At 45.5% G+C, this 16,687-nt stretch overlaps 2 protein-coding genes across 2 annotated transcripts; one reads left to right on the top strand and one right to left on the bottom strand.

Moving 5' to 3' along the window:
- Positions 1-1,261: 1,261 nt before the first annotated feature.
- LOC123124338 (uncharacterized) lies at positions 1,262-3,393 on the bottom strand. The gene is made up of 4 exons (XM_044544970.1): positions 3,239-3,393; positions 2,890-3,144; positions 2,205-2,564; positions 1,262-2,115 (listed from the first exon to the last, which is right to left on the bottom strand). Exons 1-3 carry the CDS (start codon positions 3,280-3,282, stop codon positions 2,207-2,209), a joined length of 657 nt encoding a protein of 218 aa, XP_044400905.1. The 5' UTR covers positions 3,283-3,393; the 3' UTR covers positions 1,262-2,115; positions 2,205-2,206.
- Positions 3,394-4,833: 1,440 nt separating this feature from the next.
- LOC123119454 (poly(A)-specific ribonuclease PARN-like) lies at positions 4,834-9,487 on the top strand. Its single transcript, XM_044539260.1, has 8 exons — positions 4,834-5,360; positions 6,892-7,022; positions 7,099-7,281; positions 7,371-7,483; positions 7,801-7,917; positions 8,020-8,134; positions 8,210-8,425; positions 8,630-9,487. Exons 1-8 carry the CDS (start codon positions 5,086-5,088, stop codon positions 9,271-9,273), a joined length of 1,794 nt encoding a protein of 597 aa, XP_044395195.1. The 5' UTR covers positions 4,834-5,085; the 3' UTR covers positions 9,274-9,487.
- The last annotated feature ends 7,200 nt before the right edge of the window (positions 9,488-16,687 follow it).

Raw genomic sequence — 16,687 nt, forward strand, 5'->3', positions numbered from 1 at the left:
CAAATGCACGGACCAAATTGTCGGATCGGAAGGATTTGGGAGAGGGGATTGAGAGGGGGAGTGCAGATGGCCGCCGCCCTTTTTTCTGTAACTGCCAATGGGGAGGGTGGGGGAGGAGAGGGCTGACGCGTTTGCATATAAGTCACAGTGCAGCGCCTAGCCGCTAGGCGCTGCACATTACACGTGCAACGCCTAGCCCGCAGGCGCTGCACTGTACAGGTGCAGCGCCTAGCTCGGAGGCGTTGCACTGCTGGGTGCGGGCCCGTGGGCCGCCACGGTGGACAGTGGTGCAATGCCCCGGAGCTAGGCGCTGCACCGTAGGGTGTGGCGCCGGCGTGGCGGACGCTACACAAAAGGGTCAGGGGTGTGAAATAGTTTCGCAACCAGTTCATTCTGTGATTTGCTTTCGATTATAGGTCAAAATTGTCAAATTTGCCTATTCTATTGGCATATTTTACTTTTCCCACTCAGGCGCTGGAGAGCAATCATTGCGCCGACGCGTTGCGGCGGAGAGGCGGAACACGTAGTTGTCCGACGGCTCGTCGTCTTATCCGAGCCATCCTGAGCCGATAGAGAGCCGCCTCCGCCATGGACGATCTCAGCGCTTGTCGTCGGGTCGTGTTCCCCGAACCCTTCCTCACCGGAGTCTTGCCCATCTCACCTCCTGCTTCAGCACACCGGCCCTGCTCATTGCTAGTTGGATTCACCTCTCCCTGCTAATACATTCAACCCACCACCAAAAAAATGCTAACTGAAGATGCACCTATACCTCGTCCACTCCTTCACCTCTATCTGCTGGCAGATTTGTTGCACTCCAAGCGCTTGACACTGTCCCAATGGATGAAGAGCGGGATTGCTGCAGCAATGGGAGGATTACGATTTCTCTGCATCATTATTAGGTAGCCACTAGCCAAAGATAGGTACAAACAGCAGAGAATTGTAACCTGAACTTGCTGATCCCCGACAAAGCGACTACCTTCAGACCTCCTTGTTGTGCCACTCATGCGGTGTCAACAGAGGATGGCGCCATTGGTATTACCACTATAGCTTCAAAAATGTTTGAAAAAGCACACAAGTGCTGGTAGGCACCAAAGGGGACACAGCTTTTGCAGAACAAATCGAATTTTGAATTTGATGAGTGCCCAAGCCAACATCATGTATGCCATCTGGCCACAAACACATCAAAATGCATACAAGCACCAGCCGAAATCCGACTCCAGCAGAAACAAGATTCAGTTAAAAGTCTGAAGCATCCATCTCGGAAAATCAGATACATCCAGTTCATCGATTAAACAATCATCATAGTACAAATGTTCATGAAACATGGTTTTCGCACCAACAGAGTGCCACACGAAATTGAGGAACAAGCGTGGAGCAAATGCTCACAGAAAAACACTAGAAAATCCTCGGAATACAAATACCTTAGATTACAACAATTAAATTCCAGATTTCAGTTTTCTGCAATGCCCAATCGGCTTGTGCACGTGGTACGGCTGCGGCCTTCCATACCACAATTCTTACACCTTCCAAGATTTTGTGACTTCTTCGGCGCATCTCCTCTCACAGGGCAAATTGTTCATTTGTGCCCCTCGCACTGTCATATGCTGCAGAATCTTGTGCGCTTACTCAGACCCTTGTACGGTGCGTTCTCCCTGCTATTCGTTGGTCTACTGACCCCCCCTTTCTTTTCTGGAGCTATGAGGCCAAGGAGAGCATTGACACTCCCAGAATTTCCAGCACTGATGCATTTGTCAACACACTCGCCGCCAACACATGGAATCTCTCCATTGCCAGGCAAAGTACCGGGAGCTAATTCACCCATGCGGTCCACAAAACCCAGACCATCCTTCGCTTTCTGAAAGGTGCGCCACTCACCAAAAGAGCTTCAAGCCCGTCTAATATGTGATCGAATGCTTCTGCACTAGAGTCACCCAGCCGCACTACCTCCATTGCTCTCAAGTAAAGGGTCGAGTGCCTACATGTCAACGACATGTTAACTGAATTATCTCTCTGGTACTGAACCAGATCTTTTGGAAGTATGTCCCTCGCGTCTTTGGTCCACCGCTTCAATATATGCTTAGCAGGGATCTCCTCCATATGTAGTATCTCCATGACCTGACTCATCAAACAAATTTTATAAATTTCTTATACAAGGGCAAATATTTCAATTCCAAATGAAACAAAAGAAGTCAGCAGAAAATTACCCTCAATACATGGCTGCACAACATTCCAGTGTGCTCGAACTGACCACATTCACATGTATACTCTGTTTGTCTTCGGTTACGTTCACCTCATACTCAACCCTGCTCCATTTCTCTCTTTTCGCTGCATTGTTGTGAACCGTGACATACTTCCTCATCTTCTCCTTCTCTGTGACATTGTATGTTGTCGCTTCAATTAACAAGCGTCCGAATTCTTCAAACATCGCCCTAGTGTATATTTTACTTGCATGCCTTATCACACTTTTTGTTGGCTTCTCTGCGTACTTGTGAATCGACTGCTCCATAGCGCTCATTCGGGAAGGGCATTGTGTCCGGTCCGGTGGTGCACTTCCCAGACTTAATCTGCAAAACCACAGGCAATACCTTTCTTTAGGTTTTACATTTGATTGGCCATGTACACAATATTTTACTGCATGCATCCTTTAGTTACTCATCAGGGTATGCAAACAGGGCAATGTCTGAATTCAGGGTATGCAAACAGGGCATGCAACCTCAACGCTCATGTTTCAGATTCCCCAAACCATTTTTTCGTTTGCTTCTTTGGCTCCACGAGCAATGCCTGAATTAAGCTAAATACTGTATGAATTTGTTTGTGCGCGCAATAATGTACAGCAACACGCACGCAGGAACTGAAACCATACAGCGACACAAATTTCATTTTGCATACCTTTTAGTCCACCCAGGTGCCTGCGCGTTGATCCTGTCAGTTGACTGAGCGGACCTTGTCGGGGAAGAGTCGGGACGTCGCCACACCCCGTCTCGTGCGCTGCCATTGACTTTGACACTGAGCTGTTGAGCACAACCAGACCCAGTACTCGAGTCTGCTGGGGCGGCAACTTCACTTCTGGGGTTCGCCAACAATGCAAGAGGAACCGGATCTGGGTGCTCATGACTGTCGGCGAACTCCTCCCGCAATGGAAATCTGAGAAAGATATAGCAGCGGCGGCGGCCATGCCCAGTCAGTCGCCATAGAACCAAAATCGATAACAAGCTTTTGCAGATCTGCGTCGGCTAACCTGTCAACGGCATCGAGCAGGAACTCCATGCCAGCATCCTCCATTTTTTCCAGCCCAGTCACCGCCGGTGGAGGTCGTGCGCGGCCCAATCGTGCATCGCGGACGGCTCAGCTTTTACCACACCGTCATGTTCTCTTTATCTGGTCCACAGATCGGGAAAAACGCCAACGTTCTGGTCCACGGACCAGACCACACGCACGGAACCGTCACCCCTCCGCCTCCTTCGGTCCCACGTACGATGCACTGTTCCGTCCGTATTTCCACGCCCTGCCCCAATTTCTAAAGTACTAGTGCAATCCTGGCAGACCGATTTTTCCGGATCCCAATCACAGAATGGATGGCAATGATATCGGGCTCAGCTGAGCTCGGGCGCCAAATCGCCTCGTCCCTCAATGATCTCCTACTTTGTGAAGATTCACCTCTTAGTGATGCTTCTTGGTGGAAGTCATGTTGTAATAGGTTGGTTGTGCTTGATGTGCGACACAACCACGCGTTCTTGTGATTTTAGAATCATTTGATTTGACGCCTTCATCAACATAGAGTAGGATAACACCAACCATCCAAGCCATTAAACATCATTGATCTCCTTATTCACCTCTTAATATCGTGCAATATGTTTATTCCGCTATCAAGTACTCCTAAGGACCAACCTAGTTGTTTGTTACGTAAAATCTGCTGACTTCTCAGAACTGAGTGTACTTTTATTTCATAGGACCATTCACCCCATCTAGTCTCGAAAACATTCACTTCTAACAACAGCTCAGTCATTTACTAATTTATTGCACATCCCAACTAAGGTACCTTTCCCGTCCGAACCTTGCGCTAGCCCAACTTCTACCGGTCCGCCGCTGCCACCAACCCTGCGCTAGCCCAACTTTTTCCAATAGATTTAGAAGTACATATCACGGGATCACCTACAGGGCGACATACATGGGTCGAGGCCCATTCGTTTTTTGATTTTCTTTTTTCTTTTTTCTCTTTCACTTTTTTCTGCTTTAGTTTTGATCTTTCCTTTTTTCCATTTTTGTTTATTTTTAATTTTTACTTTATTTCCAAGTTGTTTTTTGCGGTTTTTCTTTTTCTTTTCCCATTTATTTTTCTCTATTTATTTTTTGTTTAATAAAATACAAATATTTTTTGATAAATACACCTTTTTAAAAAATACATGGAATATTTTTCAAAACACGTGAGAAGTTTTTAAAAATCACACACATATCTTCTTGAAATAGTTCAACATTTTTTGAATACACAATAATTTTTTTGAAACTTGTGAAATATTTTGAAAATTGCATACATACTTTTTTTAATATGCAAACATCGTTTAAAGCAAATGAACACTTTTTAAATTATTTTAGTACTTTTTAAAAATACATGAATGTTTTCAAAAAGCATATGAACATTTTTACGAAAAGGATGATTATTTTATTTTATTTATATGAGAATTTTATTATAACACTATGAAATTTTTACTTAATTTTTGTTAATTTGGTTATATCATACGATATTATTAGATTCTACATTCTTTCAACAATAAATTCTACTCCTACAAAAGACCAATGTGAAATTGACCACACTGTCTGCGGCCCATTAAGCAGCGAATAGCAGCGCCCCAGCGCAGCGTCTGGTCTCTGGGCGCCGCCCCACGACCACCTCCACGGCATCCCCCTTCCCGCGACCGCCGCCACCGCCGCCACTAACACCACTCGACTCCAGTCCTCCGCCTCCACGTCGCCGCTGTTCCCCGGCCCACCCTCAGTCGCCGCCGCCTCCTCCCGGTCCCCCGAGCCGAGCAGACTGCACGCCTCGTTCCTCACCTTGGTCGTGCTCAGCTGCTGCTTCCGCCACCAATGGCCGCCGCCGCGTCGGCGAAGCAGGTCACCAGGAGGAATTTCCCGGAGGCTCTGCGGGAGCTGGCGGCTCACGTGAAGGAGTGCGACTACGTGGCTATCGCGGCGGTAAAGACGGGCGCCCCCACCGGGTGGCGACGCGCGCTGCCGGTCGACACGGTGGAGACGGCGTACCTCAAGGCCAAATTCGCCTCCGAGTCCTTCCAGCCTCTCCACATAGCCGTCTGCCCGTTCCGCCTGGGCTCTGCCTCCGGCTCCGACGTTGTCGCCTACCCGTAAGCACCTCTCTCGCCCCTGTTCCTCCGCAAGAAGCACTCTGTCAAACATCTTGTGCGCACTGAAATCAGTCGTAAGATAGTTTAGCTGGTATGTGGAGCGGTGGCCCATCAGCCTATGTCTTGTGTGCTCACTGAGGCATTTCGTCAAACACCTTGTGTGCTTAAATGAAACTTTGCTACTCCAGTTTTGGGGAAATGGCAAGATGCGATCAGGTTGGTATATAGGTGGACCTTTTTACCATGGTAATGTTTAGCAAATACAGCTCCGGTTGTATGTCTGCATACACAGCAATACTTGGGTTAGAAAGGGCGGCACAAACTTACTGTGCTGATGGGGTTGGAGTGCGCCGGCGGTTCCCTGTCTGCATCAAGCAGGGTGGCATATGCTTCTTCACATGGAGGACGCCGGGGGCAACGGTCCTGGGAATATGCAAGTCGGGGCATGCCAGTGTGGAGTGGCAGCGGTTAGCTCCGCGCTACAACATGACTGGCCTCCCGATGGCGGTGTGATGGTCTAAGGTGGAATTCATCCCACCATTTGGTAGCGCCACTGGGGACTGCCATGGAGTTCTAACTCGTGTGACTATGGAAAGATCTATCATGAAGATGGTGACTGAAACAACGCTTCATGTCTGGGACCTTGTTCTGAACTTATGTATTGATTGGGCTTAGCAGCGTCGAACTTGCGTCGTTACCTTGTTGAAGGTGTTGTCTCCTTGCCGATGCTGGTCTTCAGTGTTTGGTTTCGGCAACCTGGATCAAATACTTTTCCTGACTGTCTCCGGCTGGACGTGCCAATGATGGCGCGGGGGTGTTTATCCATTCTTGACGGCGCTGTTGCGGAAGAAGTGGACTTAATCGTAGGTGTTAAATTCATATCTTGTGATGTTTCTACCGTAGTTGTCTATGTCTTGTACTCCTTTTGTTGATGTCTTTGGCCTCGCTGCCTTGCGTCAATTTCAATAAAGATGGTTGTGTGCATAACAATGATGTAGAGGCCGGGGGTTTTAACACCCTGTTCGAAAAAAGGGAGTTACCAAAATCCTCCTGTGAATCAATGAGCTGGATCGTTGGTAATAAAATGAAGCATACTTTTCCTTGCATAAAAACGAAGAAAATCATACTTTCCAAACTAGCAAGCAACTGACAGGGACATGAAATATCTCACAGAAATGACATATGAAAGAGCAATAAAGCTGCTCGAAAAATCTCAGGATTGCCTGCCAAACCTGCTTTCAGTTTTGTCATACTAAATTCTGTTGCTCGCGCTGCTACCCCAAAGAATATTCTTTGGTCGATGTTATGTCATGTGTAATGACCATATCTTATGACTGTAGCACTAAAATCTCCATTCATTATGGATCATCTGAGTTATTGCTTGTAAATGTCTGTTTAATTTTACACTTTGGGTTCATTTAATTAATCCAGGTTTCATCCTTTTGAGGAGTATGCTTGCTCTGTTCTGTGCTCCAGTCTATTGATTTCTGTCATCATTACTGATGCTCCTGTCGGTCTTTTGGTTGTACAGGTACAATTTCCACTTGTTTCCCAGAGATGAACTACAGCTTGGAATGCCTTCTTATAGTTTCTCCTGCCAATCATCTTACTTTTCATCGATGGCTCGTGATGGTTTTGATTTTAATATGTGCATTTATGATGGTGAGTCCTATATCATGCACCCAAACAAATGGCAAATTTGGTTATTTGATAGAGGGCTTAATTTTTATATTGGCAGGTATATCTTATCTATCAAGGGTGCAAGAATCCTTGGCTAGGAAAAAGACTTTCACCCCTCATCTTCAGCAGCCATCTCCATCAGCAAGTGCATCCGTTGCTGATTCAGTTTTTACAACTAGAATTAAGTCGAGAATTCAGCATTGGCGTAAAGGATGTGCAGAACCCAGTAAAACAGCTGATGGTAGGGCACTTTCGATAAATAATACTAAGGCTACTCTGTGTATTATTTAGATAGTTAGATGTCTCCTAACATGAAGTCTTACTGTGCAGGATCTTTAGTTAGTTCTCTCAGGAAACTAATCATGGGCAGTGAATCATATGGTTCAAGGCCCAGTATGACCATCGATGTTTGCAGTGATCGCCAAGTTCAACTTGTTTTGGAGGTGTGGTTTCTCCACTTTACATTTCATGGTTTGTCCAAAAATAAGTCATTTTCTTAACACTATTAGACTCTCTTTTTTTGCGAATGTGACACTATTAGACTCCTCCAAGGAAAAACATAATATATTCACTTTCTCACGCTCTTTAGTATTTTTACTGTTGTTTTGGCTACAAGAGCTAGGTGCTGTGATAAAGAACTGACAAATGTGGAATAGATGACATGCTTTTAGCAGGGTCTGATTTGTATGTGCTCACCCGTAGGGCGCAATCTGTATAAAATATAACTCCAAATCATTGATGATGTTGAGCTATACTGCAGACAGTAAATGGTACCTCTGGTGATCTTGTACCTCTTGTTGTTCCGGATAAAGGTGGGGTGCCTAGGGCTGTGCGTGTGATCTTTACTAGTTCTGCAGAGGATAAAAATCTTCTCCTGGTTTGTATCCCTAAAACTTGGCAACACCATTTAAATGTAACTAAATGGCGTAATCTTAATCTGGTTTCAATTTTTTTTCCTTTGGGAACTCTTTTTTGTCAGATGGACATCAAAAAATTGGAAGATGAGCAGAATTTGAAGTTTCGCGGATTTCGGGAAGTTATTGATCTAGTAGCATCTTCAGAGAAACCAATCATATCATACAATTGCTTGAATGGTATGTTGATCCATCACTAGTTTTTTATCGACCTGTCATTTATAAAATAGTATAACTTATTTTTTTCTTTCTCAGACCTAACAATGATGCACACACAATTTATTGCGCCTCTTCCGCCGAACCTGCATGAATTTATGTGTTCTTCGAGGCTGGTTTTCTCTAGTGTTGTTGATATTGGCCACTTGTGGCGAGAAATTAGCCCTTTGAGAAAAGCGAAGAATATACAAGCGGCTCTGAGTTACTTACAGAGACAGTACTTTGTGCCAATGGAAATAGAAATACCACTGCAAGGTACAGTTCCAGCTAACTTAATTAACACACCATGTTGCTAATAAACTATGGAGTTTCTCCTTGCTCATCATATTTTAGAAAATGAAGTATATTATTTGTAACTAGTAGTAGGTGTGAGCCTTAAATTGTTGCATACATTATTATAGTGCTTTCTTAGTGGCATTTTGAATTGAACTCCCGTTCTCTCTTTCTTGGTTTGCGCAGATGGTACCAAGGGTGTCACAAAAAGTGGAGAAAATGTTCTGAGAATAACAAAATTATTTGCTAAGCTAAGCAAGTTACTTAAAATCACTCCCAAGTGTCAATCTCAGTCTGGTGAGCAGCATTACACAGTTGAAGATCACCGTAACATTCTTTATCCCGGTTGCATGGTGGAAGAATCTGATGGTGTTGACTGCACTAATGATAATGAGTCAGATACCACAAGGACAGTGAGCACCCAGAGTGTTGTTTTCTTGTGGGGCTTTAGGGAGACATCTGCAGAAGAGCTGAGATCACGCCTTGCAAGATTGCATCATGTCTTCTCAAAGGATTTTGATCTAAGATTGTTGGATAAGACATGCTCAGCTTTGATATTTCGTAGTTCTGATGCTGCAAGTGAATTACTAAGAGACATAAGCTTGGAGAGTCCCTCACTAAATAATTTCTTCTCAGAAGGTCTGAAAGCTGCAGGTTTTGATGTCTACAGGAAGGCTTGCAGTTCAGGGCTTTGGGATTCAGATTTAGCTGAGGCCCTGGAGAGCGCTTCATTGGAGCCAGCTACTTCAACAATTTCTGAGCATGGTAGCTCTGAGATATACTGGAATAGTTCATTGAAGCTGGATCTAAAGGAGTATCTGGAATGCTAGAACATCATGTTAGCCTTCTGCTCAGGTAATCTTAAATTAGTGAGTGCACACCTCTAGATAGCATTCATAGCAGGCAAGTAAAATCAAGAAAGGAAGGGGAAGCTTGCTTCTTTGAACTACTTTCTCCCTGGACATAAGTTTCACTCTAGGTGAAATGTTATTTTGGTTTGCCTCAGAAATCACCATGTGCATATTTGAGCCGAGCTTCTGGACCTGATCTACCAGTCAGCATTTCCTGGGATTTCAGTTAGTTTCCATCTTTCATCTCGCTGTGATGGTAACTTGACAAATCAGTGAAACCTGAGGGTGGGTCTGTTTGCGATGCAATAGGGTAGAATAACGGCATGGTTTTCAGCCCAAATTGTTAGCCGGGCCTTGAAATTGTAGGTACATCCATTTCAAGGAGGATTCCGTTCACTATTTTTTTCATTACTAGAGTCTTTCTTAAAAAAAAGATACTGAAGGGGCATCTTATATATTATAATTATCAAGAAAAAGAATAGTAGCTAGTACAATGGAAAGACAATGAAAAATTAAGCGACCAGTAAAAAATAAAATTACATCAATGACTGCGTCTATCTCCTGACTTACTCCTCCTAAATTAGTTATCTTTTACATGTCAATCTGAACCGTTCATTGCTGTTATTTGTTGCTGCTTAATCTAAGCCATTCCTTTTCTTGTGCCTTAATAACAATTCCCTTATTTTAGAAGATATATAGATAGTTAGATGTTATTATTCCATAGACAATTCTCCCTGTAGTTGTGCGGTATTCAGCTCTCACTTCCTAATCACAGGTCCCTTTTAGACACATCATATGCTGACCTGGGACAGGTCAATCCGCTAAATCTAAGTCCGCGCCTGCCCAGCGATCCTGGCGCACCCGGCATACTCAAGCCGGAAAATGCCGACTCAACGCACAATGAGTGCCCCCTCCATAGCTATCATCTCAATGCATGGACCATAAACGGAGTACCCCGACACGGAAACTAGACAGTCTCACTGCAGCCCACGCACTCTCTGGGCCGTTGTGCTTAGGAGTTTACTCTTCATGGGAGTAGCCATTATGGTCGCTCAGGTCCAGTACACTTCTTCATCTAGAGTCAATATCGTCGCTCCCGACTGGAATGGATGTTTTTTTTTTTTTGATTAAGAGAGCTCCCTCTCCGATTTCTATTAACAGAAGCCACAGTGTCTTACAAACCACCAGGAACTAAAGCGAAACTGCCACACATAACAGCAGCAAAAGACATGATGTGCAGAACTGGTCTATCCCTATCAGCCCATCAGGATCGCAGGGAACTGGGACTACGCCAGCCTACACGCGGCCAGAATGGATGTAGATTGCTTTCCTCTTAGGCTGAGAGATCAGCATCTTCTATTGCTGCTGAAGCGCTCACGCAAATCGAGGCCGCTCCTCTTGTTGAAGGGGGGATTCCCTCATCTTCGCACCTTCTTCGCAGGAGAAGGAGCACTGCAGTTGCTGCCTCTTTTGCTTGGCTCGTTCCTTCTTTTCTTTCCCCTTTTCTGCTGTCCATCTGTATTCTCAGTTTCCGCGCCTGCACCAGTGGTCACGCCATCAGCTTAAGCTTCTGTAAGAGATGTGCACAAACACACAACATTGTACATTGGCACTACCACTATGTTCTGGAGAGGACTCATCAAGATCATAAGCAAGCAGACGATTTTTTAGTTCAAACGCTCCGTTGTCGTCATCTCTCACTGGTGCACTTGCCTATGAAATTGTCAAATTGAGTTGTAAAAGCAGCAAATAAACCATGACTCCAATTTGTTTTATTGTTTTATTAGTAAAGAGCAACATGTACTGCCTTAGTCCTCTCTAACTCGAGAACTTTATCACTTATTGTGTTACTCTGTACCTTCTGAGATTTGACAAGAGTGTTCCAACGCTGTTCCTTGAGTAGTGCTGCTTTTTCCCGCACCTGTTCTTCAGCTTCAAATTTGGCATCAATCACCTGTATCAAAATCAGCGAGTGAGAAGCGGTGAAACAAATTACATCAGGCAAAACATCAGAGAGAAACATTGCTTAATTACATCCAATTCCTTTTCAAGAGCATCAAGGTCTCTCAGCCAAAGAGTCTCTGGAGTTGTTTTGCAGAGACTTTCAACTTTGCCCTCTAAATTCTTCTGCAGTGCGATGAGCTCCTGTACCTTCTCTGGAGTCAAGGTACCATCTGTCATTGCGAGAAGATACTCATATTCACTCGCATTAACTCCTGCTGCAGCTTCATCTACTGCTGTAGCTCCTACAGCAACCGGCTCTGCCGTAATTTTTTCCTCTGGGAAAGGCTCATACCCCTTCTGCTTAAGCTCCAGGAATAGCTCTGCCCTCTTCCTGTTATTGGCTATGATGTCCCCGGAAATAACAGCAAGAATAAACCTCACTTTGTTCTTAGGCATCAACAACTCTTTCCTAATATTTTCTAACATTACTTCCTGCACAGCATAAATCAGTTAATGTGGCAGTTTGCATTTCGACAACATCATCGCAAAGGAAAAGGTTAAAATGTACGCCCTCCGTTCACAAATATAAGATATTTTGAATATTTCAATATGTAATACATCTAAAACGTGTCTATATACATCTGATTCGGAAAAAAAGTTAAAACATCTTATATTTGTGAACGGAGGAGTACCTTTCTTCTGCCATAGAATTTGAGCCTCAGTTTGAAGAACTCTTTAAGTACTGAAAAAGGTAACACCATTTCAGATTCAAATCCACAAGAAGAGAAGGGGTTTGTAGTTGCAATCCATGTCCATATTAGATAGAGATACTCACTGTCCTCTGGGGTGTCATATTTTCGGATCTTCCCGTCTGAGTCAAGCAAGTGCATGTTTGTTGTTCCTACTCTGCTTGTCAACTTGAATTTCTTCTCAAGGCCTTCTTGCTTGCTATATTCATGTTTTGCTCACTCAAGATAACACCAAACTCTACATTTGCATGATCACATTCCGACGATATTCCCTATAAATTGGTTGCGGTCGATAAAGTCAAATCATCTGAAACCCAGAGAAGGAACTATTTGTATAAGTACCCCCTTTGTCTGAAAAAGCTTGTCACAAGCTTGTGCCTCAAATGGATGTATCCAGCACTAACTTGATGCTAGATACATCCATTTGAGGGACAAGTTTTTTCGGACGGAGGGAGTATTACCTACCTCTAGAAATGGTGGTTCCTTGTCCTTGTCCTCATCATGCCACCAAGGACACATGGATTCAAGGAACTCTTGGTAATCTGTAGTCCAGCAGGGGATGGGAAGCTCGGTAATTTTAAGCATGGTGTCATCAACTTCCTCTATAACACCAGTGATGGTATATGTGACACCAGCTTCCTTTGAACTTGTCTTCTTCAAAGAGCCCTGTCATGTTATGAACAGAAAATTGCATGAAAAATCAATGTTGAATTAAGGAGCCAAATTTGCATCAAAGAAATGTGACAGGACTAGCTGACCTCGAACCCCTTGTACCAAGGGTCCATTGGTATCACAGTCTCTCCATTGAGTAACCTTTTTAGATTAGCAATAATGTCTCTTGGATTATAGTTTGGGACATAGCTGTTTGACCCATTGTCAATGCCAGTTCCATTGACCAAAACCATGGGAATGATTGGCACATACCTGAAGAAAAGGTGGCATATTTTAGGCGCACAAAAATGAACCCATTTGCAATCATGCATGGTGAATGTTCAAGGAGATGACATTACCAACTGGGTTCAATTGACTTTCCATCTTCATTCAAATAGTCGAGAAGAAGGTCATCATCCTCTGGAAAAATTAAACGGGTGATAGGTGCTAATCTGGTGAAGATATACGCGGCATCAGCAGCGTCTTCGCCCCCTCGGCACCTGGTACCGAACTGGCCGCGGGGCTCCAAGAGACTGATATTGTTGCTGCCAACAAAATCTTGAGCCATTCCTACGATTATGCCTGCTAGGCTCCGATCGCCATGGTGGCATGCTGCGTGTTCTGACACATAAGCAGCCAGGTCCGCCACCTGTAGCCAACGAAGGTATAACAAATTTAGGAATATGCCATGATTGTTGGCTCCAAATGCGCAAATTCAACAGCTCTTTTCTCCCACAAAATAAATTCACGAACACTTTGGCACACACACACCTTAGTTTCTTCAATCAAGTTCCTCTTGAACGAGCCGAACAAAACCTTCCTTTGCCCTGGTTTAAGGCCGTCGACCATTGAAGAAGGTGTTGACCGTTCAAGGTCTGCCTCTGCCATCGAGAACGGGGCCGAGGTATGCCGGCACCGGCGAGGATCGCGCGAACTCCGGCGAGTGGGAAGGGGCTGTTTCCGGACGGTTTCGGCTTAGGCCGCCTGAAGATGAAGATCCCGGAGGTGGAGCACTTGGCGTCCGTGGCGACGGCTGGCGGTGAGCGCGGTGCTCGTGAGTACTCTCTATATCAGAATCCAGAGTCGAGCGCGGTGGCAGTGTTCGTTTCCATTCCAGGACGTCCATTGACTGCATTCCATTCCATTCCAGGACGTCCATTGACTGCATTCCATTCCATTCCATTCCAGGATACGCTGTTAGGACGGATACGTATCAATCACGATTTCCTTTTTTTTTCCGGAAACACTAACGACCACACGTGTGGGCGCTTGCATCTCGCCCACACGCGTGGATCCGTGTCCGTTTGTGGGTGCACGAATCTTGACATGTTTGTGATGCCATGTAGGACTGGGCTGGTGTATAGGCATTCACCCGGTCGCCCACACGCCTGTTTCACCACACGGAGAGGCCGGTGTGTGGGTGTTTAGCAGTTCGCCCATACGCCAGTTTTCACTCCCGCACAAGGGCTAGTGTGTGGGCATTTGACATCTCGCCCACACGCCCGTCTCCTTTCTCCATACCCAAGCTGCCGGTTGCCATGCGTTTTGCAGTGTACATGGCAACTGCCCTAGCGTGCTTGTAAGCAGATGGCAACTCTTTCTTTTTTTTACCCGAACATGTCAGTTGCCATGTGTTTTGCAGGGTACACGGCAACTGTCCTAGTGTGCTTGTAAGCAGATGACAACTCTCTCTTTTACCCGAACATGTTGTTTTGCCATGTCTCTTTGTAGAGCTACACGGCAACTGCCTAGTGTTAGTAGGTGGCCACTCCTAAGGTTTTTAAATCATGGCAACTATAGTAAACCAGACCATACATGGCAACTGCTTAGTGTTAGTAGGTGGCAATCTCTAAAGTTTTTAAATCATGGCAACTATAGTAAACCAGACCATACATGGCAACAACTGCAGTTGTTCAAAATGGCATCTGGCACTTGACCTGAGATGGCAACTGCAGTTGAGCAACCATGGCAACTGTAGTTGTTCGACAGGCAACTGTAGTTCAGCGACATGGCAACTGCAGTTAAACGGCCATTGAAGAGGGTTCGGACCATGGCAACTGCCTGGACGCATGGTGACTATCACGCGGGGGCGTGTGGGACCATGAGGTAGGTGGCTGAGAGAGGTCGTGTGGGCGTTATGCATTTTGCCCACACATAGGCTGTGAGGGACCGCAAGGAAAAAAGAAACGTGTGGGCGCTAATTGTTTTACCCACACGTAGACGTGTGGGCTGGTCCTTTTAAACACCACACAAAACGTGTGGGCAGACCCCTTAATGCCCACATGTGTGGCAGTTATCGACATCTTTTTTTTTACAAGCACAATCACGATTTCCTGGCCATGGCAACAAATCCATTCTGATTTCTAATCTCACGGGCCCAAACGCTAAGGAATCACACCTGGTGCTACGATAAGCCTGAAGAAGGATGCGGTTTACATTCAGTCAACCAAGGGCTGCGATCGCTCCAAGTCACCTCATAGTCGATGGTCGTGATGCGTCATGCCAAACCTGTTACTACCCCGTCTAGGTGAATAAGTCATTCGCGTAATTCTAGGTCATCGATTTGAGCAATTAAATATGTGTTATATGTCATGAAAAGTATATCACTAGATTTGTACACGGATGTAGTTTCTAAATATATATTTTTTGTCACGTATAATATATATTTAGATAGTTAAATCGTCGACCTAGAACTACGCGAATGACTTATTCACCGAGACGGAGGTAGTACTATTTACGGTTCAGTGGTTTTTTCTGCAGGGACGGTTCAGTGGTTGTCTTATGCCATTTTTAACCGATCCCTGTAACCGGTTAGTGGAGTAAAATTTTGATTTTACTCCACTAGCCGGCACCTAGCGATCCCCTATCTCCGGTTAGTGGAGTATATTTTTACTCGGGCCCCCAAAACTTCCCTATTTTTACTCCACCGATGTGCGGCCGAGTAAAAATCAGCGACTCTCTCTCACGTTCGCGTGGCCGCTGCATCTTCGCCGGCGCGCCTCCCGTCGGTCCCCCGCCGGCCCTGCCGCTACCTCGTTCCATCCCTTGCCCTTCGTTGTCGTTTTGTCCGGCGGCCAGCTCGTTCAGCCCCCATCGCCGTCGCCGGAATCAAGGTGAAACGCCATCCTCGTCGCCATTATTGATTCATCTGTTTCCTTTCGAGTTTCTTCTTTTTCTAGCGGCTGCCGCATCTCACCTTGCTTGCGCACAGCTGCAGGTCACCTGTTGCTCGCCGCTTCGGTCTAAACCACGCCGGCCGGCTTTTGCACCACCACCACACCCCAAGTGTTCGAAGAATTGCCTAGGTGAGTTTTTTTGTTTGTTTCTCTTTGAACCGAGGTCACGGGTTCAAGTCCTGGAAACAGCCTCTTACAGAAATGTAGGGAAAGGCTGCGTACTATAGGCCCAAAGTGGTCGGACCCTTCCCTGGACCCTGCGCAAGCAGGAGCTACATGCACCGGGCTGCCCCTTATTTTTTCTCTTTGAACTGAGCCGTTTGATTGAACCGAACCGTTTGGTTTGTAGATGAAGAGGTTGAGGGAGATCGCGTTGGAGGACTCATCGTCGTCCGAAGAGGTGGAAGAAAACGACGATGACTTTGACACCGTTTTAGGCATGATTTTCAATGATGATGTTTGGCCGAGGAGATGATCACAATTTGGCTGCATACACATCAACCGTGATAGAGTGGAGGGCCATGCCAACATCATGAGAGATTACTTCTATCTAAACCCAACATATCCGGAGAAGTACTTTCACCGAAGCTTTCATATGCACACAAGTCTTTTTCTAACCATTGCAAAAGCCGTTGAGAGATATGATGACTGGTTCAAGCTCCAGAGAAATGCATCTAGAGAGATCAGTGCAAGCCCTCTGGTGAAATGCATCGCGTATGTTCGAATCTTGGCATATGGATGTTCTGCCGATGCAATTGATGACTATGTACGCATTGGCGAAGACACAATCTTGGAGGCTGTTCGAAGGTTCACCAAAGCAATGATCGCTGTCTTTGGCCTGGAGTACTTGAGAGCACCAACCGAGGAAGACAC

The sequence above is a fragment of the Triticum aestivum genome, chromosome 5D, assembly GCF_018294505.1.
Source record: "Triticum aestivum cultivar Chinese Spring chromosome 5D, IWGSC CS RefSeq v2.1, whole genome shotgun sequence".
Classification (NCBI taxonomy): domain Eukaryota; kingdom Viridiplantae; phylum Streptophyta; class Magnoliopsida; order Poales; family Poaceae; genus Triticum; species Triticum aestivum.